This window comes from Sorex fumeus, unplaced genomic scaffold (assembly GCF_029834395.1).
Source record: "Sorex fumeus unplaced genomic scaffold, SorFum_2.1 ptg000063l, whole genome shotgun sequence".
NCBI classification, from domain to species: Eukaryota; Metazoa; Chordata; class Mammalia; order Eulipotyphla; family Soricidae; genus Sorex; species Sorex fumeus.
Genome location: NW_026606120.1, coordinates 64,611,909 through 64,637,722, shown reverse-complemented (window position 1 = coordinate 64,637,722; position 25,814 = coordinate 64,611,909). Strand labels below are relative to the sequence as shown.

Genomic DNA, 25,814 nt, shown 5'->3' with positions numbered 1-25,814 from the left:
ATGGGTAGCTTGCCAGGTTTTGCCATGCAGGCGAGATACTCTCAGTAGTTTGCTGGGCTCTCCAAGAGGGGTGGAGGAATCGAACCTGGCTCAGCCAGGCTGGCTACACGCAAGGCTTATCATTTTAATTTTAAATTTTAGTCATGTAATATTTAGTAAGGTATCCCTGAGGAACTTTTCAGTAAATCAGGATTAATATTTAAGTTTATGAACCATTTAAGTTTATGAACAGTTTATTCTGATATATCAAAACCTGAAATCCTGATAAAACATATTCTTTTCCTAAAAGCCTATTAGCCTAGAACCAATTTGTTTGGTTATACTAAAAAGTATATAAAGTAGTGTACATTTCATTGAGATGTTTGTATTTTTAATTTTTGTGCTTGTATTATACACATACACACAAGTAGCAGAGACTGTGAGATAAAGTTCACAGAGTATTTGAGTAATCTCTCATCATTTCCTATTTGTCCAGTGATGTCTTTATTTTTCATATCTTATTTGAAAGACAAACAAAAATGAGATCAAGAAAGTTTGATGCCAGTGGATAATTTTTATTGTTCAAGGATAATTTTTCAAAGGTGCTTATTACATTAGTAAACTTAATCTTTATGCAGTAACAATGCAAATGCTTTGCAAGCTGACTGGAAATAGATGTATTTTCCATTCACAAATGTAGAAAAATAGGACACAAAGAGTGAAGGTAATTTTCCAGGACATAAAAGCACAGGAACGAGCAATTTCTTGGCCCCTGACCTGTGCAGGTTTGTTAGATTGTCTCACCTTCATATACCTTCAATTTATCTCATGCAGAAATGAACTTGAATACCACAAAGAAATGATTGTCTCTTATAAACATTGCAATGTTGTCATATGAATTTCCAATTAAAAGAGCTGAAGAGATAGTATAGCCCATAGGGTGCTTGCTTTGCACACAGCCAATTTGTGTTCAATCCTAAGCACTATAGGTGATTCTTTGAACAACACTGTAAGTGATTCTTGAGTACAGAGTCAGGAGTAGAACCTCAGCACTGTCAGGTATGACAAAAAAACAAAACATAAAGAAAAAGAAAAGAAGAAGATTTCTGTTCAATTAATTCTTTAAACATTTTCTCTCATCAAGTTTGTAGTATGATGGTGCTTATACTCTTAGTATTTCAGGTATGTTCAGTAATATATTCATTTATTTCTGATAAATTTAGCTAAATGAAACATTTTAGAGTACATGTGTAATTTAAAGTTCAAAGACAGTATTTTTGAATACATAATTATTATGTTTGATTACAACAGTCATATCTTCAGTTTTTTGGTAATTTTCCAATAATAACTTAAATTAAGAAAATAACAGCCAGTTTCATATTTCATCTTTAGTAAGAGACATTTTTTTTTTAATTTTTAGTGAAACACCATGAGGTACAGTTGTAGATTTACAATTTTTTGTGCTTGGGTTTAGATTATACAATGATCAAATACCCGTCCCTCCACCAGTGCCCATTTTCCACCACCATGGATAATATCCCTCCCACCGCCACCGCTCCCATCCCACCCTGCCTCTGTGGCAGGGCGATCTCTTGTATTCTCTCTCTCCTTTTGAGTGTTGTGGTCTACAAAAGAGGCTTTGAGTGGCAAACATGTTCAGTCCATAGTCTACTTTCAACATGCATCTCCCCTCCTGGGAGGATCCTCTAAACACCCTTTATTTGGTGCTCCCTTCTCTATCTGAGCTGCCCTTTCCCCTAGAATGCCTGGCTGGCCTCTAAGCTATGGAGTAATCCTCCTGGTGTTGATCTCAGCTATTCTTGGGTATTAATCTCATATTTTGTTTCTTTATATTCCCCAGATGAATGCAATCTTTCTATGTCTATCCCTCTCTTTCTGACTCATTTCGCTTAGCATGATACTTTCCATGTTGTACCACTTGTATATAAATTTCATGACTTCATCTTTTCTAAGAGCTACATAGTACTCCATTGTGTAGATGTACGAAAGTTTCTTTAACCAGTCATCTGTTCTTGGGCATTCAGGTTTCTTCCAGGTTCTGGCTGTTGTAAAGAGTGCTGCAATCTAGTAAGAGACTTTTACTTCCAATTTTGATAATGATACTCTTCAACTTGGAGGATCTTTGGATATAGTAGCTGTCACTATCACTGTCCTCCCGTTGTTCATCGATTTGCTCGAGCGGGCCCAGTAACGTCTCCATTGTGACACTTGTTACTGTGTTTAGCATATTGAATACGTGACGGGTAGCTTCCAGGCTTTGCCATGTGGGCGAGATACTCTCGGTAGCTTGCCGGGCTCTCCGAGAGGGGTGGAGGAATCAAACTCGGGTCGGCCATGTTGGCTGCGTGCAAGGCAAACACCCTACCGCTGTGCTATCGCTCCAGCCCATAATAGTAGCTATCCCACCAAATTTAGTTAATTCTACACATTTTGTCTCTGATATGAGTGACAGACTCTGATCAAATCTGTTGTTAAAAATCTCATTTGAACAACAGATTTGATATTTCACAAAATGGCTAAAATGACAAATTGTATTTTATCACAATTATATAGAAAATAACTCACGGTCCTCCCATTGTTCATCGATTTGCTTGAGCGGGCCCAGTAACGTCTCCATCATGAGACTTGTTGTTACTGTGTTTGGCATATCGAATACGTCACGGGTAGCTTGTCAGGCTCTGCCGTGCGGGCAAAATACTCTCAGTAGCTTGCCGGGCTCTCCGAGTGGGGCGGAGGAATCGAACTCGGGTCAGCCATGTTGGCCGCTTGTAAGGCAAACGCCCTACCACTGTGCTATCGCTCCAGCCCTAATTAATTTTAAATAGTGTATCTACAGCCAGAAAAGTGACTGAGAATTACATTTTCAAATTGTAGCACCTGGGGAACTTATGAGCTTTGAAACAGAGCACTAAATATAATATTCATTGATACTTTTGTAATAAGTTATTAATTCATTGGTTTTTGAATATAGGGGAAATTATTTGAATCAGAAAAACGAAGGAAGCAGTTGACAGAAGAACTCCAGATTGTGAAACAAGTAAGTGCTTATTTGTATATCTGTGTTTTATTTGCATATGTCTAAGCACCTAAATATAATGCAATGATGCCAGAGCTTACAGATGTGAATAACATAATAATACTTGGTATGAATTTTTAAAGTAATCATTTTCAAAGCCTAGTACTTGTGCTCAACTCTTGATACTGTTTGAAAAAAATGTTAACTCTTCTTCGAGATTGCTTTCAAATTCATGTATTAATGGACTAAAATAATAAATTTCAATGCATTGCTATTATTTTTTTCTTTCTCTTTAATGTCTGTTTTCTTCCTCCAAAACTCCTTACTTTGTGTGACTGAAAAAAAAATCCCAAAATACCCTCTCAGGCAGAATACATAAAATAAAAAATTATTTTTACTGCGTAATATTTTATTTTAGGTAGCTTACAACAGCATAGCTCTTTCGATTCCTCTTTGAGAGACCCGAATAGCGTTCTCATCCTGTTTTCGTAGGGTCCAGATCTCTGAGGCATATGTTAATGCAGGAAGAACAGTGGAATCAAAGAGATGTGCTTGTAGCTGGAGGTTCTTTGTCCTTTTAGTTATGTCTTCAACGTTCTTGAAGGCATTCCAAGCCGCTCTCTTCCTCCTGCACAACTCAGGTGCCAGGTCATTCATCATGTTGATTTCTCGACCTAGGTATATATATAACTGTTGCATTCGGAGATGGTGGTTCTGTTGAGAGCGAATGGAGCGTCAGGAACAATGCTGTTTCTCATAAACATTGTCTTCGTAAGATTCAGCTGTAGTCCGACCTTTCCACATTCACGGTTAAAGTCGTTCAGCATTTGTGCCGCTTGGCTGATGTTTGGTGTTATTAGAACGATGTTATCAGCAAAGCGGAGGTGGTGTAGTTGCCGACCATCTATCTTCACTACCATGCTTTCCCATTCCAGTCGTCGCATGATGTTCTCGAGGGTGGTACTGAAGAGTTTTGGTGAAATGATATCACCCTGCCGAACCCCTCTCTTGATATGGGTGATTACTTCTTTGTAGAATGGTGAGATCTTGGTAGTGAATCCGCAATAGAGCTCACGAAGGAGCTCTGATGTATTGAGTTTGTACGCCCTGATTGGCTAGGGCTTCCATGACTACTTCCGTCTCAACAGAATCAAAGGCCTTCTTTAAATCAATGAACGTTAGACAGAGCGACATCTTGAACTCCCAAGAAACCTCAATGAACTTAGTAATCGTGTGGATATGGTCGATGGTACTGAATCCTTTTCGGAATCCGGCTTGTTCACATGGTTGTCCTTCATCTAGTGTTCTGCTAATCCTATTCAGGATGACTCGAGTGAACAGTTTGTAGACGACAGACAATAGGCAGATTGGGCAATAGTTGCCAATGTCGTGGATGTCTCCCGTCTTGTATAGTAGTATAGTCCTGCTAGTTTTCCATTGGGATGGAACCTTGCATTCAGACAGGTAGCGTGTGAAGAGCCGAGCCAATGTATTGATGAGTACTGATGGTAAGTTCTTCAGGTGTTCAGGTCTGATCTTGTCTGGGCCAGGTGCTCTTTGTTTCTTTACCCACGAGATGGCATGTTGGATTTCGGAAGGGAGAACATTGGGAACGACATATCCATCATGTGGTATGTGGTATGTGGGCAAGTAGACGTGGTTATTAAAGAGATCTGAGTAGAAGTCATGAATAATCTTCTCCATTGCCCTTCTGGAAGATGTGATAGATACATCATGATGTCGGAGGGCAGTCATCTTGGTTTTGTAGTTGGTGAAGGACAGGCGGGCTTTACGAATGCTTTTCCCAGCTTCTGCCGCATCTACCAGTACTGTTGCTCTCCTGTTTTTGAGGTCATCCTTGATGGCTTCTCTGCACTGTTTTGCCAGTTTGGATGTTCGCTTGTGGTTGCCTGAGGCATGTGCCAAGCCACGTTGGCGAATAAGTTCAAGAGTGTTCGAAGAAAGGCAGATTTTTGTGGTTATCTCTCTCTTGGCATTCCTCGCACAATCATGGAGGTGTTGAATCATTCGATCGTATTCCTCATCAATGTTATCAATTATGGCATCTTCCCATGTTGCCGCAACAGAGCCAAAGATCTCCCAGTTGGTGGTCGTTCTGGGAGTCCTCTTCTTAAACCTTGCATTCTTTTCTCCTCGTTCTGTGAGGTAGAATTTTGCACGAAGAAGACGGTGGTCTGATCCCGTTTGGAATTTTGGGACAACAGCACATCGGTTAGGCAAAACTGTCGATTGAATATGATGTGGTCTATTTCATTGTGGAACCGTCCATCGGGAGACTCCCATGTCCAACGTTTAGATTCAGCCTTTTGGAACTGTGAGTTACCATGGAAGGTTTTGGTTGACATGATGAACTCAGACAGTCTGTCACCCTGTTCGTTTCATTCTAGGCCATAGGTCCCGATGTGGAGTTCATCAACTGATCTGCTTGGTCCTATCTTGCCATTAAAATCACCAACAGTGATCTTGTAGAAGGTGTGATCTTCTTTATAGAACTTCTCCAGCTCCATGTAGAACTTCTCAGTTTTTCTTTCACCATAACTGGATGTTGGTGCATAGACAACAAAGATAGAAACTGCCAGTAGTGAGCCACATCTATTCAAGTGTAATCGTCCGATTCAGGTTGTTAGGCATTTGAATGAATTAATGCTCATGGATAAGTTTGTGTTGACAAGGATACCGACACCACCAACGCCTCTTTTATCACATGTTCCAAGGAACAGTTCTTCTCCAGTGTCGAAAATGGCATGATGTGATTGATGTCTTCTCGTTTTGGTCTGACCAATGATGTTGTACTTGATCTTTCGTGCTTGTACCATAAGGTCTTCAATGGATGCAGTAGATGCCAGCGTACGAGCATTAAAAGTACAGACAATCATTTTTGTTTTTCTTCATTTTGGCAGCCTATTTTTGCCTTGGTATTTTATCAGCCTTTCCTTCCATATCCTTCTTGACTTTGCCATATTCAGGGTTAGGGGAATGAGATATATTTATTACTGGAATAATAATATAAAATATAATAAATATAAATATAAAAATATGTTAAAAAATAATAATAATAATAATAATAAAGAGGAATCGAAAGAGCTATGCTTGGAATATCACGATTCACTCAAATGAGAGATAGAATCCGGAGTTCTGATCTTCGTCAACACTCAAGAATCAGGGACGCTGTCTCATTTGCCAAGACATCAAAAATCAAATGGGCTGGACACATAATGAGGTTTACAGACAACCGCTGGACTAGAGCCATTACTGATTGGATTCCACAGGACATCAAAAGATCACGTGGACGCCCACCTACAAGATGGTCAGACTTCTTCGTCAAGGCCCTGAATGATCGGTTTGAGGCTCTGCATGTTCCTAGAACGAACAGATACCATTGAGCTACGGTAGCATGCTACCGGGATGAATGGAGACGTTACTGGCACCCACTCGAGTAAATCGATGAATAACGGGGATTAAGTGATTAAGTGATTAAGTTTACAACAGACAAATATAGTGACTTTTAATGAACTAACAATATAAGCAACAAATAAGAGCAGAAAGCTAAGAGAACCTTGTTAGAAGAAAATAGAAATAACCTGTTTTTAATATTTACCTCCTTTATTGCCTCCCTCAAAAGCATATAATCAGCCAAGAAGGCATATAAAATCTATAGGATTCATATATATCTTAAATGAATATAAGTTCATATCTGTCTTATGTGACATAACCTTCAAAATACATATAGAGTTTTAGAATTCCAACAAACTCCTAGGGTACAAAGAGCAAAGTAGCTAAAGACTCTGGAAAGACAACAGGCAAAGTACAGCGATTAAACGTAGTACAAATAAAATCATCCACAAATAAGAGAAAATGCAACAATTAATGCCAAAACGCTGAACACAGTCCAGGAAATCAGCTCCAGCGCCTTAAAATGCTACCACACAAGTAGCAGCCTTGGAGAATCACTGCTTCTGGGGAAGCTTCAAATGAATAGAGAAGGGGTAAGGATATCCCTTGGAAGCTAGACAAAGAAGGGGAAAGGTAGGTAAATGAAAGATGAATTAAGGATATTATAGGAATGAGATTAAAAACACAAACAAACAAAAAAACTCAAAAAACCAAATCATTCCAGTCCTCTCCACCTATGCCCTGTCACCTACAAGCATCAACAACATGAAACCATAAAAGAAATTGCACAGAAGAGGGTGCTGTTGAACTAAGAACTCTTTCATGAAAGAAAATGGAATGTTGTTTCATCTTTACAAAATGAGTGTTAAAAAAAATCAAACAGTATGAATTTCTTCTTTATGAAAATTCTCCCAAATAGTTCAACCAGAAAGTTAAAGATAACTGTTATACAGCAGTCTAAGCGCAATGAAATATACATAAGCAAGCATTTGTTTCAACCTTAAGAAACTCAGAAACTTAAAACATAAACTGACAACAAGAGGAAAAAATGAAATGAGCTGATATAAAGAAAATAAATAGAACAAAAAAGACAAAAATCATATATAAAATGAAAACTCGGTTACAAGGAGGAATTACTATTGCCCACGGAAGACGATTATTGTGAAATAAAATGAGAGTTCCTTCAAGTTAGATTCCTATGACATGCCCCTGCTATTTTAAATACTTATTTATTTCTAAAAGGCTCATCTTGTGTTTAGCCTGCAAACAAGTCATTTCTCTAAAGAGAATAGATCTACCTTTTTAGTGAAATTGTATCTAGATTCTCAGATACACTGTGTAGCATGTGTTTTTTGACTCTTTTAGCAGACAGAGTTGATGTGTGTGTGTGTGTGTGTGTTGTGTGTACAGTGGATAAGGCACTTATCTTGTACCTAGCCAATCTAGGTTCAATCCCCAGTACCACAGAAGTTTTCCCAGGCACTCTAGGGAGTGATCCCTGAGTGCAGAGCCAGGAGTAAGCCCTTAGCACTGCTAGGTGTGGTCCCTAAACCAAAATGATATCTTTGTCTACATATATGGACACATAAGCACATATACAGTCATAGGCATACACACGTAACTTGGAAATAAAGATGTGTTCACAAATACAATTCCAATTCCAGTTCTCTACACAGAACTCTAAATTTCCTTCATTCTGTTTTGTGTGCTTGCTTTTTCACCGAAAGCCTGACTTTCAATAATAAACAACACAATTGCTGAGACCTATAATAAATCTAATAATTATTTCACCATTGTCTTTGATTGAACCTCTAAAACAACAAAAAATACCAACATTATAAAAAGATTTTGGATTTGCTTACAATTGTTTTTATCAGCTTAATTTCAGCCTGTCCTGTCAAACACTGAAAGCAAACACTGTGTTCATAAGGTAGTTAAATTCATCTCTTTGTTTTCTTTAGTATTATATGACATTAATTTGAAATACACTTTGTCTTACGTGCAGTTTGACTCTACTTTTATTGACTTTTCCAGTCTCATTTATTGGTAATTTTTTAATGTGTATAACATTAAGGTAAACCCTAAGGAAAAACTTCTATCAGAAGGTGTTCTTAGGTGCTGGACAGATAGTACAGTGGTAGTACAGAGATAGTATAGTTGCCCTGCACGAAGGCAACCTGAGTTTGATCCCCTACCACATATCATCCTCCCTCTAGGAGTGATTCCTGAGGGCAGAGCCCAGAGTAAGCCCTGCACATAGCTGGTTGTGGCCAAAAAAAAAAAAAGAATACATAAAAGATATTTTTAGAGGGGGTCACTCCCTTCTCTATCTGATCCACCAAATGTTTGCCCACAATGCAGATAACCTGTTTTATTGCAGCATAGTTTGTCATTCTTTTGTAAAGAAAAATTGATGTATTTGTTTATAAAAGATGGCATTACACTAAATTATTTTGTACTTTTTTATTGCTTGATAATATCTCTTGGAATCATTTCCTACAATTTGATAGATATCTTCTTTATTCTTTCTTGCAACAACACAGTATTTTTTTCTCTCTATCTTATCTATGAATACTGGAACACACTCTATACTGTATATACTATGCAATATGTACTGTACAATGTATATATGCTATATATGGGCTGGATCAATAGCACAGCATGTAGGGCATTTGCCTTGCATGCGACCAACACAGGTTCAATTCCTCTGCCCCTCTCGGAGAGCCTGGCAAGCTACCAAGAGTATCTCGCCCACGCGGCAAAGCCTAGCAAGCTCCCTGTGACGTATTCAATATGCCAAAAACAGTAACAACAAGTCTCACAAAGGAGACTTTACTGGTGCCTGCTCAAGCAAATCCATGAACAACGGGAGGACAGTGCTATACTATATATGTGCATGTATGACATATATGTATATATGTGTATATATGTATATACTATCCTATACAATATAGAATATGTTCCATAGTACATATGTATGTATATATATATATATATGTTTAATCACTTACACTTAGAAATTAAGATATTTCCCAGTAGCAGCTAATCACAAACATGCCACACTAGTTATAGCCTATGTATATTTAAATATTATCAGAGGTGCTACAGTGCTACATCTTCACGGCAGATTCCTAAAGGTGAGATTGCCAGATTGAACAGTAAGCACATCTAGATTTGTTTATAATTATCTATCAAATTATCTTTCAGAGAGGTGTACCCTTTTTCTTTACAATAGAGATGTATCAGAATTCCTATTTGGAAACAACCTTGACAATAGTGTACTGCCAAGTAGTTCATTTCTTTGTTAGTCTAGTTAGAGGGAAATAGTGTTGGTGGGCTAGGATGTTGTTTATTGTGATAGAGCACATGCTTTGCGTATGTAAAAGCCCTGGGTTTGATCTCCTGCACTCTATGCACGCCTCCATCTCTTACACTACCTGGAGTAGCCCCAGACCTCCCGCACCATAGATGATAGATAGATAGATAGATAGATAGATAGATAGATAGATAGATAGAAAGACAGACAGACAGACATCATATTTTCAGCAGGGGGAAGTATTAGCTTGGTTTAGATAGAATTACCAATAGTAAGTAAAGTAAGTAAAGGCCCTCCCGTTGATCGTCGATTTGCTCGAGCGGGCCCAGTAACGTCTCCATTGGAGACTTTGTTGTTACTGTGTCTGGCATATCGAATACTCTCGGTAGCTTGCCGGGCTCTCCGAGAGGGGCGGAGGAATCGAACTCGGGTCGGCCATGTTGGCTGCGTGCAAGGCAAACGCCCTACCGCTGTGCTAAGATTTACTACTTTTAGGAGCACTTTTCTAGTCATCACTTTGTTTATGTCATCAACTCCTTGCTTTTTCTAAGTTTCTGTAGGAAATTACTCTGATAGTATTCTGAGGCTCCATGTCTATTTCTCTTCCTTCTTTTAGAATTCTCTCAAGCTGATTTTTGCCATTTTAATTATCATATATCTTGATGGGTTTATTTTGTTTAGGACTCTCTGAGATTCCTAGGTCTACATATCTGACTCCTCTCTTACTTTCGCAAAATTCTTGGTGATTATTTCTTCAAATGGAAATTACTTCACCTTCTTTTCCTTTTCTGGAACGCTGTGATGCAAATATTGTTCCTCTTGATATAGTTTCATCATATAGCGAATATGCTATCTTCATTACTTCTAGTTTTTTGGTTTTTTTTTTTTTGCTGATCGGTGAGATCAACTAATTTGCCTTTGAGCTCACTTATTCAGTTTTTGTTTTCATCTGTTTTGCTGTTGAGTTCCTCTGTTGTGGTTTAAGTTCAGCTACAACATGTTTTAGCTCTTTGATTCCTGTGTGGACATTTCCAGACTTTATTTTATATTTTGCCTTTGTTGAAGTTCCCCATTGACCTTGTTTCATTGAGCATTGATAGAACTTTTTCTTTAAAGTCTTCTCAGGTATTTTGCAGAGTTCTGTTAGCTCTTTTCTGACTCTTGTCTTGAGCCTTTGGTATAGGTAACTTCCTCCATCTCCCCATTATATTTGATTCTTCACAAAGATTTGAGTGGGAGCTGGAAACCTGTGCTGAAGCAGTTATAGAACTTCGCAGTCTCAGGTATCCGGCATAGTCTGTGGCTCCAAGTTCTGTCAACTTTGGGTGGTGACCAGGAGTTTGAGCTCACAAATGCCTTACATGAGCTGTAATGCAAAGTCAAGTGTGTTTAGCAGCACCTCAGGGAATCACAGTCTCTAGTGCATGGTGTGACACTGAGTGACACAACTCAAACTCCAGGGCTGGCAGGAAACAGTCTGGCAAGCCATGGACTGACATGAAAATACAATATGTAGTGGGGCCTATGCCTTGAATGTCTTCAGGGTACTTTCTGCCTGTAGAGGTGTTCTTGCTCACTCCTAATCAGGTATGGATTGGGAGGACATATGTGTTTCTTGCTAGGAAAAATTATTCTTAATAATTGTCCCTCTCTCCCCTCCTAGAGGGGTATTTTCTAGAAAAGGGGGAGCTTTTCTCAAATTATTCTTTAGTATTTATTACTACAGAGAATGAATACCAGTGGGCAGCCACCAACTCAGTTGTCAGCAACGTTGTGATGTCACAGAACAGCACCAACCAGTGACTCCAACCACTGTTTCTACCATGTAGTTTCTGGCCTCCCATTCAAGTGTTGTAAGTATAGGATCATAGGATTGGGACACCAGGTATTTGGTGCAACACCCTTCTGCACCCCCTACCATGTGAAGTTTAGCACATTAAAAATCTTCCATCCCTTGTTACCATTCAGTCGAGTGTCTTCTTGATGCAGGTATCTCTGTCTCTGGTCCTTCTGGGGGAATCTCCTTTTGGCCCTTGCTGTGAAAGCCCCATTGGGGCTTCAGGTTAGTTTCTGTGAAAATTATGCCAAGTTTTATTATAGATTTGCTGTGAATGTGAGAGGAGGTAAATGCAAATTCTCCCTCTTTGGTCATGTCAGCCCTGCCCCCTTCCTCTATCTTTAAAATATAATATAATAGTTTTATTATATTGGAATTGATTTTCCAAGGTCAGATTTGCTGATTTCCAGTGGTAGATTCAGATCTATTTTCATTCTGGAAGGTTTTTCTGGATTAAGTTTCTGAGTATTACTGTTGTTCAGTTGTTTTGATTTTCTTCTTTAAGAAACATTTTTTAAAAAAATTTTAAAAGAAACTTATTTTGGTTTTATTAAGTATTTTGGTAGTTTATTTGTACACAATGCTTTTTAGAAAGATATTTTGTTTTCATATCTTCACTAACCGCATCCATTTATATGGCCAAGTTGTTTTACATTTTAGAGTTCCTTTGCATCTTGAAAATTGACATTTATAAATCTTTGTTATTTTTGAAGTGATCTGTATATGAAGTGGCCCAGAGAATAGTTGTTTTTCTATCTTTAAAATTTTATAAAGTCTTAGAACTTAAAAGCTAAAGAATGTCAAACCTATTTGATATATAATAATGGTAAAGGTTGATTGAGACATGAATCTAAGAAAAAATTTTGCTTTGATAGCAATACCAGTTTTTTTCCACATGAGGCTCTGTAGTCTTTATTTTTCCGGATGTGCTAGTTTTTGTTATTAAGGAAGTCATGCCCGCACAGGTGAATATTCTAAGAATAACATCAGAAATTAAATAAGGAGGAATATATGGGACATAGATTTTTAAAATAAGCAGGATAAAGAATCTGATATTTGTAAATGGAATATTAACATAAGGAGTGGAGTTAACTTTATATGTTTATACCCTCACCTTGCTTCTACTTGCTTTTGATGTTGGGTAAACTACTATAACTTTCCAAGATTCAATTTCCTCATCTATAAAATGAGATTGATAATAGAATTCCTTGGAAGAGTTTAATAAGTATCAAGTAAGATAGTATGTGTAGTAGAACTATATATAGAACAGAGTACTTGACAAAAAATTGAGTCTTATTTTTATAACTAATAAGTGTTGAAGAAATAAGTGTGAAAAAAGGAGGTGTGAATTATTTATTTAACCATTTCATGTAAAGGAAATAAATTTAATTCTGACTGAGAGGATAGAACACTTTTTATAAACTTTTTATATAAAAAATGACACTTGGACTGTAGGCCTCTTTTTGTACTCAGCTTTATTGTAACTTACTCTGTGTCTTTTCTAAAATGTAATAAAAAATATCCTCTTTATAATTTGTTTATAGATCTCAGCAACCTAAAATTTCAAACATATAGTCACTTTCACTTTTCATCCTTTTGCTCATCGTTTTGCTAGAGCAGGCGCCAGTAACAACGTTATTCGTCCCTGTCGCATGCTAGTATAGCCCAGTGGCATATTGGGGGCTCTTTCAGGGTCAGGGGAGTAAGGCCCGTTATTGTTACTGTTTTTGGCATATCAAATATGCCACGGGTAGCTTGCCAGTCTCTACTGTGCAGGTGGAATACTCTCGGTAGCTTGCCAGGCTCTCCGAGGAAATACAGATAGTAAGTTTCTTTAAATTAATACTTTTGTTTACAGTAAAGACTCAGATTAACATGGACAGAGGAAAGTGTTAGGACATAACGTTGGGTGGAGTGTGTTAGGACCAACGCATACACACATTTGAATACCAATCTTATATTTTAGGTCATGAATCACCATGAAGATAGTTGATAAAGGAGAAAATTTAACAGCTTGTGTCCCCTAAGTCTGACCCATCTCTTCCCTTCACCCTCCACACCCAGTGTATTGGTCCTCCTTTTTTTTTCAATTGTGCATTTTTACTACTTTTCACCACTTCTATCTAAGCCACCATCGTAATCTGCTTATATTGCAACTATAGCTTCCTGACAGATGGCCCAGCACATATGCCCTGTTCTCATACCGTGTAAGTCACTGTAGCACTGTAGCACTGTCCTCCCGTTGTTCATCGAGTTACTCGAACGGGCCCAGTAACGTCTCTTTTGTGAGACTTCTTGTTACTGTGTTTGGCATATCGAATATGACACGGGTAGCTTGCCAGACTTTGCCGTGCGGGCAAGATACTCTCGGTGGCTTGCCGGGCTCTCCGAGAGGAGCAGAGGAATCGAACCTTGCTAGGCCAGGTTGGCCGCGTGCAAGCAGATGCCCTACCCGCAGTGGTATCTCTCCAGCCCACAAATTATAATACCTCAATAAATAGATATATAAAACCCCTTGAGTAAAAACTTAATGCTGTGTCAGAGAGATAGTAGTACAATGGGTTAGGCACTTACCTTGCATTCTTTAGACCCTGGTTCTATCCCTGGCACTTCATGTGGTCCCCTGAGAACCACCAGGAGTGATTCTGAGCTCAGAGCCAGATGTGAGCCCTGAGCACTGCTGGAAGTGGGCTCACCACCCTCCAAAAAAAAAAAAAGACGCAAACTAGTAAAATTATCTTTAAGAACTACATTTCAAGTGTTCAGTAGCCACATTGAACAGTGCAGAACTAGAACTCTGTATCCTCGTGACTCCCAAAATGCTCAGGACCAGAAGGTGTGTATACCTCATTCAAATAATTGGATGATTGAGTTGGATAGTGGCAATGGAAGTATAACCAATATATTAAAATGATCTTGTGTAATACGATCTTTTTAAATTTAAAAGGCAGAAAATTTGGCAGTTTCTCCCCCCCAACCCTTTTGTTTTATTTTCTTTTGTTTTGTTCTGTTTGCAAGGGAGAGGAATCCTAGGCTGAGTTAAGGACTCACTTCTGTCTCTGCGCTCAGGGATCATGCCTGGGCTTGGAGGACCATATGGGGTGCCAGGGATCGAAGCCAGTTGAGACGTGTACAAGGCAAGCACCCTACCCACTAGTGATATTATGTCTCCGGCTCCTCCTTTTGAAGATCTTTACATTAAATCCGTTTGGCACTAATAATAACAACACTGCTACTGTCACTATCCTCTCATTGTTCATCGATTTGCTTGAGCGGGCCCAGTAACATCTCCATTATGACACTTGTTACTGTGTTTGGCATATCAAATACATCACAGGTAGCTTGCCAGGTTTTGCCCTGCAGTAGAGATACTCTTGATAGCTTGCCTGGCTCTCCGGCAGGGGCAGAGGAATTGAAGCTATGTTGGTCACATGCAAGGCAAATGCCCTACCTGCTGTGCTATCACTCCAGCCCAATAACAACACAGAACTTTTAAATACATAAGTAACCTATCAAAACACTACTAAATTTGGGGCTGGAGTGATAGCACAGTGGGTGCAATGTTTGACTTGCACGTGGCTGACCTGGGTTCGATTCGCAGCATCCCATATGGTCCCCCGAACACCGCTAGGAGTAATTCCTGAGTGCATGAGCCAAGAGTAACCCCTGTGCATCGCCAGGTGTGACGCAAAAAAAAAAAAAAAAACTACTGCTAAATTTATTTTCAATTCATGTTACAATGATGGTTACCAATTGCTTCCAAAGGAAAATGAGAACATAATCTGATATTCTTTATTCACTCACAAAATTTCATTGAATTATCATGATTGTACCCAGATTCTAAAACCTGAGTAAGCGCCCCTTCTGAAGATACAGTAACTACTTTAAAGCATGAAATTTAATTTAGCTTTTATTTAACATGCCCATCAAAGACAATAATGAAGAACTAAAAGAAAAGACAAATGGGGAAATGAATGAAAGGAGAGATAAATAAGGCATCTTTTTTCTTTTTTTATTTGCACTGGGTGGGTGCTGGGAGGCTGGGTTAGACCACTCCTAATGTTGCTCTGGGAGGTACTCACTTCTTTATTCTGAAGGTCACCACTGGTGGTGCTCAAGTAGCCATGTGTTGAGGGGTATCGAACTCAGACCTTTCATAGGCAGAGCATCGACTCAGTGCTTTGAGCTCTGTCTCCAACTCAGGATTCTTTTACACCAGAAGGGTTGGGACTATTGTTTGTCCAGCCGAAGTTAGCTACCAGAAAACTTGCTGTTTTGTAAAGATTTTGACTGTACTAGTCTCTAAAATGTAAATATTTTCATTGTGCTGTTTAGAATAATCCAACCTTATTCTTTAAAATCATGAGCACAGTTCCCAAGAAAGTATATGTCTTCTTATATTTTTTTCTTCAAGTCCTAACAACTTTTAACAGGCATGAACCATTCTTCCTGCAGCTTCCTTTGATCAAAAACTTTCTGAAATCTACTCTCACACTAAAGTTGTTTTTAAAGTTTCTTTCAGCACAGTGTTATGACCTAAGGCAGCAACGAATTGGTGAACCGTGCAAAGCCAAAATATTTAGCTTGTCTGAACCAGTTAGTGTCCTAAGGAGACTTGGGAAATAGTTTATTTGGCAAAATCCTCTAAGTTCAGATAAGCCCAGTTGTACTTTAGCATAGGCCTCACCTATGCTAAAGTTGAGTTTAATATTCAAGGGGGTCAAAAAGATCTGGGGCAGAAATAAATATAAGGTCAGATATACCCAGGATTCTCTGCAGACAACTGAACTGAGATATGAACTTAGTTCTAGTTGGCACAACTGGCCCATGAACTTTCTTGGTTTATGCATCAGGCAACAAAGGCAATTTAAAGAACTGATTAAATATTTCTCTAAAAGTAGCAACAGTTATATCTGATTGCTAGAGATATATGCATTTTTTCAAACTTTCAGAGATTTTGTTCTCTTGTTGATTTATTCAAGAACCAGTAAATTCTATAATTTTAAGATTTTATATGAGTTACCACACGTGTTTTGTTCTTCTTTAGTATTCTTCAGTATTACAGTATACTACAAATGCTATAGTAAACCACTTTTTTACAGTATTTCTGTATAGTACAAGCAGATATACCAGTCTTGTTTTTACAGGGAATAAAGACAAATACATAGATTTGATTTGTCAGTCTTTTCTGTTCTAAAAACTTGAAATGCCCTAGTTTCCTTTTCAGTTGCAGTTATACTTCATGAATTCAGCTTTTATTTTCTGTCAAGAGCCCTCTATACAAGGACCCCCCCCCCCTCATTATAGTCTCTTATCTATAGCTACCTCCTTCCAAACTCTCTCCCCTAATACTTGGCAATCACTAATCTTTTCTTTCTTTCTATAATTTTATTATTTCAATAATTTTGTTATATTAAAATTATCATAGAGTGATATTATTATATCATTTTCATTATGCATGATTCCCTTGGGATTTATCCAGGTTATTGTATGCAGAATTTTCTTTATTGTTTAGTGCATATTAAACTATTGAGATTTAATTATGCTCAGTAGATTGTTTCAGTGAAGTTCCTGGTTGTGATATTCTATACTTTCAGAGGTTCCCAAACTTACTTGGCCTACAAATCAGTTTTCAGGGGAGAAAAAAATCCAGCAGACCCCTGGACATCTCCTATCACTACATGAACAAACAAAGTTTCTCCCAGTCGCATCCCAAACTACTATCACATCCCCTGGGTCATTCCAGTGCTTCCCATGGGGTGGTATTGCCCACTTGGGAAGCTCCATATTATAAAAATGCTAGATGCAATCACTGGAAAGACTGAGTGAAGAGTACAGAAGGCCACTTTATTTCTTACAACTCTGTGTAATTTCAAATCACCTTAAAATGTTTTATAAGGAACCCAGTAATAGTACAGCAGATAAGACTGTCACTATCTTATATACTGCTGACCCAGGATCCATAGAACCCCAAATGATCACACAAGCCCTGCCAGGAGTGATCCTTGAGCATAGAGCCAAGATTAAGCCCTGAGCACTGCCAGGTGTCCCCCCAAAGCACACAAACAAACAAGCAAAAACAGCAAAAATCTTTTTTAAAAGGAGAAAAAACACTTTGAAAATAGAAGATTCTTGTAGTTCTTGTAGTAATAACAATAAGACTAGAGAAACTAGTTGATCTTCTTTTTCATCATTAATTCAGAACTCGATGTGTTCAGCACTAAATTTACCCCAAGAAACTACCTAACTTTAAGCCAGCTTTGCTTAGAAAAGGAACATAAGGATAGCCCAGTTAGCGCTGTTTGCAGAGACAACAGCCATACCTGGTGAGTCACTGGGGGTGAATGTAGTGTTCTGTGCACGTGCCAGCAAGGATGTCTGTTTCAGAATCCCAACTTACAAATAGTTCCTCTTTTTAATGTAGACATGTCTTACCGTCTTAAAAATTCCAAGTTTTATTATCCTGTTGATAAAATAAAATGAACCTATTTTATTAATGGAGATTAACTAGAAAACTACCTGTTGAAGGAATTTGAAAGGGAATTGATGTTATTCTTCACCAAAATCTTCCCGTTGATTTGATTCTATAGTTGTTTAGCTTAGTTACAACTGATGTTAAGAGTTCTGAGTTCTATACTGTTTTGATCACTTATTTTCTTGCCATTTATGTCCCACATTCAGCACTTTTTAATCAGTTGTTTCACATATGACTAGTAACTTATGTGAAGTGAAACTTGGCAAGAGGAATTTAATAGACATTTATTAAATGCTTATTTTTTTGATGCATGTGGAAGCTAAACATACTCTCTACAAGGACTTCTCAATATAGAAATAAAAAAATAGAGACAAGTTACCACTTTCAAAAAAACAATAATAATAAAGTTCTCAATACATGCCCAACAGCAGTGGGTTTTCAGAGTCATATTCATGTATCAGTGATCGCATCTAGTCTCTGCAACTTTACTGAACTAAAACTAAAGAAATACAGTACTCTAAAATTCTATTAGTCCCCTGCTTGCAGTGCACCTTTTGTGTGTTATCTTAAACATCTATATAGATGTCAAACATTGTATGTTAGAGCAATAAATATTATCTTGGCTGACAAACTAGTAAATTTCACCCTAGGAGGAAGTAGTGATAAGGCAGTGGGTACTATAACACTCTTATCTTGGCAGTTTACTATGTGAGAAACACTTTCAGTAATCTCATTTCAATATGGGACTCATGACATTGTGTTGCATGATTTATTCACAAACTATTTTAAGATGGAAAGCAAGACTTTTGTAGTCATACCTAGCCCTACATAAATAAATCATCCTATCTGAAAATATTGTGCTTTGATTCATTGTTATTCGTGATAAATACTAAAGATTGTCTGGGTCTGGATTTGTAATTAAATTGGGAATTCCATCACAATTGCTCTATATTGCCACAGAGCTCCTAATATGATTGCTGTGATATTTTGCTCCTTGTGACTCTATTTCCCTTATGTTTTCTTTATCCCTTTCCCACTCCTGCTTTTTCTTATTGACTTCTCATGTATACTTAATAATTAATCTCCCCCCTTTTTTATTATACCAGTTTTAAGAACTGTTTACATTATAATCATTTACTTTATTTGTATCAAATCCAATATAAATATTTCCCTTATTTTCATATTATCTAATTTTTCAGTTTTTAAACAGAAGTATTTTTGTTTTGTTTTATTCTTGTTTTTGTTTTGTTTTGTTTTGTTTTGTTTTCCTGTTAAAAAAATAACTTTTCCCTTAAAAAAATACTCAACCTGTATTCAGGTTTCCTGGAACTCCCCTGGTGATTCTTGGCCAACTTGGCCAGTGGTTTAGTGTAAGAGTCTGGAAAGAGATGCTACTCAAGCCCAGCAGTGCCAGGAAAATCCGGACCACACCCCAGTGGGCACCCTAGGCAGACCTCCTATACTCTCCCCAATCCTGAAATAACGTTTTAAAGTGTATTACTAGCCAGATTTCATAGACATATTTACCTAATTGCCACTTCCTCCTCCACCTCGCTGCCCCCAGTGTCTAAATGGATCCCACCAAGAAATTGTTGTTTGGTACAGGGTGTACAGTGAGCATCTGAACTTCACACTTCCTCCCTCAAATTGTTGCCACAACCACTCATTGCCCTCCATTAAATGTGGCATCTCCATTAAATTCTTATATATAATTTTAAATCTGTTTGATCCTATTTTTCTGATTCTTTATCAATAAATATTTATTGAGTAAACGAATGTTTCATCTTACTCTTATTTGAATGTAATTGTGTGTTACAGAATTCCAAATGCCTTAAATGTGTCTTGAACATGTCTTTCTCTCTTTCTTTTTCTCTTTCGTTCTCTCTTTCTTCCTACCTTCCTTTCCTTCTTCCTTCCTTCCTTTTTTTTTTCAAAATTTGCTTGCCAGTTCTCAGATTATTTTCTTATATTTCAATCTGCAGAAGAATTTGGGGGCAAGAGTGAACAAATATCTGTAACAAATGCATCATGAACAACTTTGCAAACCACAGTGTTTAAATAAGGGGGGAGAAGAAAAAATTTAATCTTATTAATTAAATATTATCTCTAGAGCGATAGTACAGCGGGTAGGGCGTTCGCCTTGCAAGCGGCCAACATGGCCGACCCGAGTTCGATTCCTCCGTCCCTCTCGGAGAGCCCGGCAAGCTACCGAGAGTATTCGATATGCCAAACACAGTAACAACAAAGTCTCCAATGGAGACGTTACTGGGCCCGCTCGAGCAAATCGACGATCAACGGGAGGGCCTTTACCTTACCTCTAGATTAAAATTTAGAATTCTTGGTCAAGTTTCTCCAAAACAAACAAAATATGATAAAAAAATTTTTTTATTCCAGTTGAATTAAACCTAAGGGTTAACATGGAAAGGATACTTTAAGACAGATATCCCTACTACCCCAAACTTTAGGTAAATTCCAAATGTTTAATAGCTGAAAAGATTCGATGACAATTTAATTTCCAACTATTAAGAGATCTTCCTAGTACTGTAAATTTTCACTTTTTTCCATATTTGTAAACAAAATTGGGAAAGTAGAAAAATAATTCTTTAAATTTTTTGTCATTCTTTACTAACCAGAATATACATGTTCAGGATTAAATATACTGTCAAGCAGATTTTAATAATTATTTATATTATGAACAAGTTCACATGGTGAAATTTATTGGATAGGTACATTTGTGCATCTGTCTTTTATTAGGGGCTTCTGTTTCTAAACAGTTTGAAAATTGTTTCTGTGATTTTCTTTGATGTTCAAAGGCAGAAATCAGTTTTGCACCTTTTGGAGAATAAAACAGCTGCAGGTAAAGAAGTTGACAACTCCTGGGAGGGTTAATTAGTGCTAAATATTATTTGATTGACCTGATTTTCCGAAAAAAAAAAAATTTAACTAAATCTTCCTTTGCAAAGTGAAGATTTTTGTTTTGAGACACTATAATGAAAACCCTTACTCTTATATTTTCAGATCTCTATCAATTTCACACACTTTACAAAGAAGTGACATGACATTCATTGTAGGATATGGGATATAGGTGGGGCTGGAAAAGACCTGCAAGATTACAGAGTTCCTGAAGACATGTATTTTCTTAATTTGTGTTGGCAAAATTTAATTTTAAGAATCTATAAACCAGTGTGGATAATGTTTAAATCTTTAAGTTTTTAACAATTTCAAGAAATAAAAATTTGAAAAACAGTAAAGTGTAACTTTCTTTTTTAAACTTAGCAATTTTTTTTAATTTCATTTAGTTTGATAAATGCTACAAAACTTACTAAAAAGAGAATATAATGAAAATATTAGCTTTTTATATATGGTATTTTAATATCAGAGTTATGATTGTTATTGTAACTTTGGTTTTACTTATAGTCCCATAAATCGGAACTTTTTTGGAAGCACTTTCTTACAAAATTTCCTTACCTAATTTCCCCCAAGACAGTTATCATAGATAAATAATCACTTTGACCATTTTTCCTCTGGCTTGTATCTCATATATATGCTTATTGGTATGCTTATTTATTTACTTTTAGTTAACTTGTATTTTTAGTGGAGTAGTTAAAACTCTGACTTTTGACTTTAGAAAGTTAGGAAGTAAAATATTTAATATTTTACTGACAGCTGCAGCAAATTCTATTTATATATGATTCATTCATTACAGACTACATATATTAAAAGACAAAAAGTGAAGGCATCAAAGAAATATATAGTATAGCAAGTTGGACATTTGCCACCCCCATCCCCCCCAAAAAAAGATAAAAGGTGGTGGTTGGGGGTTCATTGTAAGTTTAGGTGGTTTAAAAAGCCTGGAGAAGGTAAAATCTAAAGTTGATTTATAAGGATCCATCAGAACTGCATGATGCAGAAAGGGAATGGGAGGGGGAATGTGTCTTGTAGAAGCAATCATGCAATCCAGAGTGTCTTGGAGATGGGAAAATTTATTCTGAAAAATTTGGTTAGTTAAGCTGTTTGGGTATAGTGATCGTATAAGAGAGTTGAAAGTACTAAAGCTGGATAAGTATATTTGCAACAACTAGTAGACTCAAATTACAGAAATTAAGACTATATTTTCTTATGTACCATATACTGAAGTTTGTTCACTAGAGTTAAACTGAGAATCATTTTACGAAAATTGATACTTCAGAAGCATACAGAATACATTAAATGAAGAACAGTAGGCACAGTGATCACTTTTAGTAGTTTACATAGTACATCAGTGTGGAGTGATAAAGACATGACTCCGTAGAGAAGTGGTAAGAATAGAAATAAAGGAATAGCTACAGATACATCATACTTTATGGTTCTTAACAGCTGCTTAGATAAGGAGGAGGTGGGTGGTGGTCTTTGTGTCTACATGCCTGGAGGGGAATGAAAAGGGGAAAAGGAGAGAGCATATATCAAAAACTATAGACCCAATTATGTGAATTGATTTTCTCCCTCTGGATTGTTCATGCATGAGAAATGTGTTGCAGGCTGGCTTTTTTTATCAGTGGTAGAACACTTACTAATATTTGTGAAACCCTGGTTTAGTACTCCTTCAGCCCTGGAACTGTGTGTGTGGAGGGGGGGGGCGAAGAATTGAGAGAAAGAGAGAGAGAGAGAGAGAGAAGAGAAATCATTTAGTAAGAGCAGTTATACATTAAACATATGTTAATAAGTCCAATATACAAACTAAGGAAACTAGATATAGCTTGCTTTTAAGCACTGTTCCTTCAACAGCCTTCTTCCTGCAGTAACCCTCAATCAAGAAGGGTTTTTCAATGAGTGACTGTAGGAAGCTGATAAGAGAATATTCTTTTGGACTTGCTAGCATATATATCTATTTGCAGTCTACTTTTTATCCTGCCAGCCACTGACATTTTGAAAGATTTATTGATAGCATAAAAATTATAGAACTTCGAAGGTTACATGGAGATGCTAGCCTAATTACAGCCATAAAATGCTAGTCAGTGCATTTTCCTTTTACTTGAGGGAGCTGTTGAGACTCTTAACTTGGGAAGAAAAGTTTTCACATAAAAAAAAAGTGCACATTTTGTTTCCATACAACTTTTCTAAAGTTCAGTCACCAGCATCACTAATTGAGCAAATGAAGAAAGACTGTAATAAGTTACTATTCTGGTTCAGAAATTAATAGGTGATAGTATGTTTTCCAAAAGCAGTGAAGAGGGAGAGGGAAAGAAAACTAACCGGGAAAGAAAACTAACCACGAAAGATTCGAGTGTCTTTAGTCCTCTAAAGACAGTTATTTTGACTGTATAAAGCGCAGGCTTCATTATTTCCCATTACACAAACAAAATAAATTGAACCTTAGGAAATTACACGGCCAGAAAATGGGAGAAAAAAAAATCACAGGTGCTGTGTTTTGTTTTCTCATATTTTTTTGTTTTCTAGTTTTTCTTTATTATATTGCCTTGTGAGGAAAAGATGCTCTATGTGGGAAAACGTTTAACCTATTTTCTCTAGTCTGAGCTTTTCTGCCCTTTGTTTCAACATAATAACCTTACTAAGTGCAAAGTGTTTGTAACCTGCAAAGGTTTTCAGTACTTTGATTTTTTTTTCTGGTGGGAAGTTGGTCTGATCTTCCCTTAACATTCACTGTGAAACATGAGGCAGAGAATCCTCATTTTATAATCAGATGGTGTGAGTTCAAGACATTTCCTTAGTCACACACACACACACACACACACACACACACACACAGAGAGAGAGAGAGAGACACACACACACACACACACTTTGACTGAGATTTGACTACGTTAACAAGGATTTTTGGGGCTGGAGCGATAGTACAGCTAGTGGGCATTTGCATTGCATGCGACCGACCCAGGTTTAATTCCCAGAATCCCATATGGTCCCCTGAGCACCACCAGGAGTAATTCCTGAGTGCAGAGCCAGGAGTAATCCCTGTGCATCACCAGGTGTGACCCAAAAAGCAAAAAAAAAAAAGGAGGAAGAAGGGAAGAAGAAAGGAGGAGGAGGAGGAGAAGGAAGAAGAGGAGGAGAGGGAGGAGGAGGAGGAGGGAAGAAGAACGATTTCCTTGCTCATGCTTCTTAATTTTAAAAAGAGTAATGTTTTGTTGATTTTTTAAATTTATTTTGATTAACTTATTTGACCTTTGTATTGTAATTCCATTTTAGTTCTCTAACCTCCTAATAAATTGGATTGGTAGTTCTATGTAATCAAAGTAAATAACCTGCAGTGTTCGACTTACTGGGATTTCAACTTAACAGTATGGTATGGGAAAATTTGGGCTCAAATTTTATTGACATAGGAGGCTTTACAATTAGAGGCTGTATTTCAGCGATACTGCGTTGCTAAACATGGCACGCCGCTACTACTTACTCTTCATTGCTTCCTCTAAGAATCATCATTTCCATGCGCTAATCTTTGAAACAGCCATTCCGTGGGAATTAGGCTAGAACTTTTGCTAAGGGGTCACATTTACCAGCCTGACAGTTACACATTTACAAAAGAAATAGCACAAATTTATTCAGCATCAAAACCTCTGAATCTTTTACCACCTAACTGCATTTTACACTATATTACCATCAATGCTCTCTAATGTCTATGTAACTTTCAAGAGATTATTTAATTAACTAGTATTCTTTGAACAAAAAGAAAAGTGCTGTTTTTATAGAGGAATAAAAGCTGTGTGAAATGACAGTGAAGGAGACATCAGATTATTCTCCATTGCAGCTATAGGGAATGTTCTGCCCCTCTCTTTCTCTACAGTCACATTATTTCCCCTTAGCTTGATTGAATGGAAAATAGGGAAATAGGAAATGGTTTGCTGCTTCAGCCATGTTTGAGTATATTGTAGTGGCCACATCCTAAATACATACTGGGCTAGGTACTAATTATACTTTCCTGTATAAGTAGTCATTGTTATTAGATTTGATGATTTATTAGATTTGGTAGGAATGATCAAGGCTTTCTCCATGGCTCTGTATTCACCGGTTACTCCTGACAGTGCTGGAGAACCACACGCAGTGTCAGGGAATAAACTGGGTTTGGCCACATACAAGGCAAGCACCTTACCCATGCCCTATTACTCAGACCCAGGGTTATTTTTATGTTTGGAGCGATAGCACAGCGGGTAGGGCGTCTGCCTTGCACGCAGCCAACATGGCCGACCCAAGTTCGAGTCCTCCGCCCCTCTCGGAGAGCCCGGCAAGCTACCGAGAGTATTCGATATGCCAGACACAGTAACAACAAAGTCTCCAATGGAGACGTTACTGGGCCCGCTCGAGCAAATCGACGATCAACGGGAGGGTCTTTACCTTTACCTTTACAGTTCTAGGCAAGTTACTTAAGATTTCTGTGCTTCAGTTTCCTATCTCTTAAGTGAAGAGAATCATATAGAGCACACAATAATGGGTGGTGAATTGATTTATTAAAACACTGATGAGTTGTGCCAGTGCATACTAAGTCATAGACTCCTATATGTATATCAGTGATCTAATGTAAAGTTGATGTGGTAGATATTTCTCTCGATATTTCTTTTTCTCTTCCCTAGATATTTCTTTTTTAAAGTATCCACATCTCATAGGGCACTTTTGCCTATAACAGAAGGGTACTTTCTAAAACCTTTAAAAACAAAGGCTTATTAAATATTTCCCTTTATTGTAAGATAATTACTTTAAAAATTATGTAATTAATTTACTTAAATTAAGGGTAGCGAAGACATTGGTTGGTCACATCTTTCTAGCC

At 37.4% G+C, this 25,814-nt stretch overlaps 1 protein-coding gene across 1 annotated transcript in view; it reads left to right on the top strand.

The window, feature by feature from the left end:
- STXBP4 (syntaxin binding protein 4) overlaps positions 1-25,814 on the top strand; it is a 184,688-nt gene that overhangs the window by 61,673 nt on the left and 97,201 nt on the right. The window contains exon 11 of the mRNA XM_056127634.1: positions 2,972-3,037. Within this exon, the coding sequence (XP_055983609.1) occupies positions 2,972-3,037 (66 nt within the window). The remainder of the gene's footprint in view (positions 1-2,971; positions 3,038-25,814) is intronic.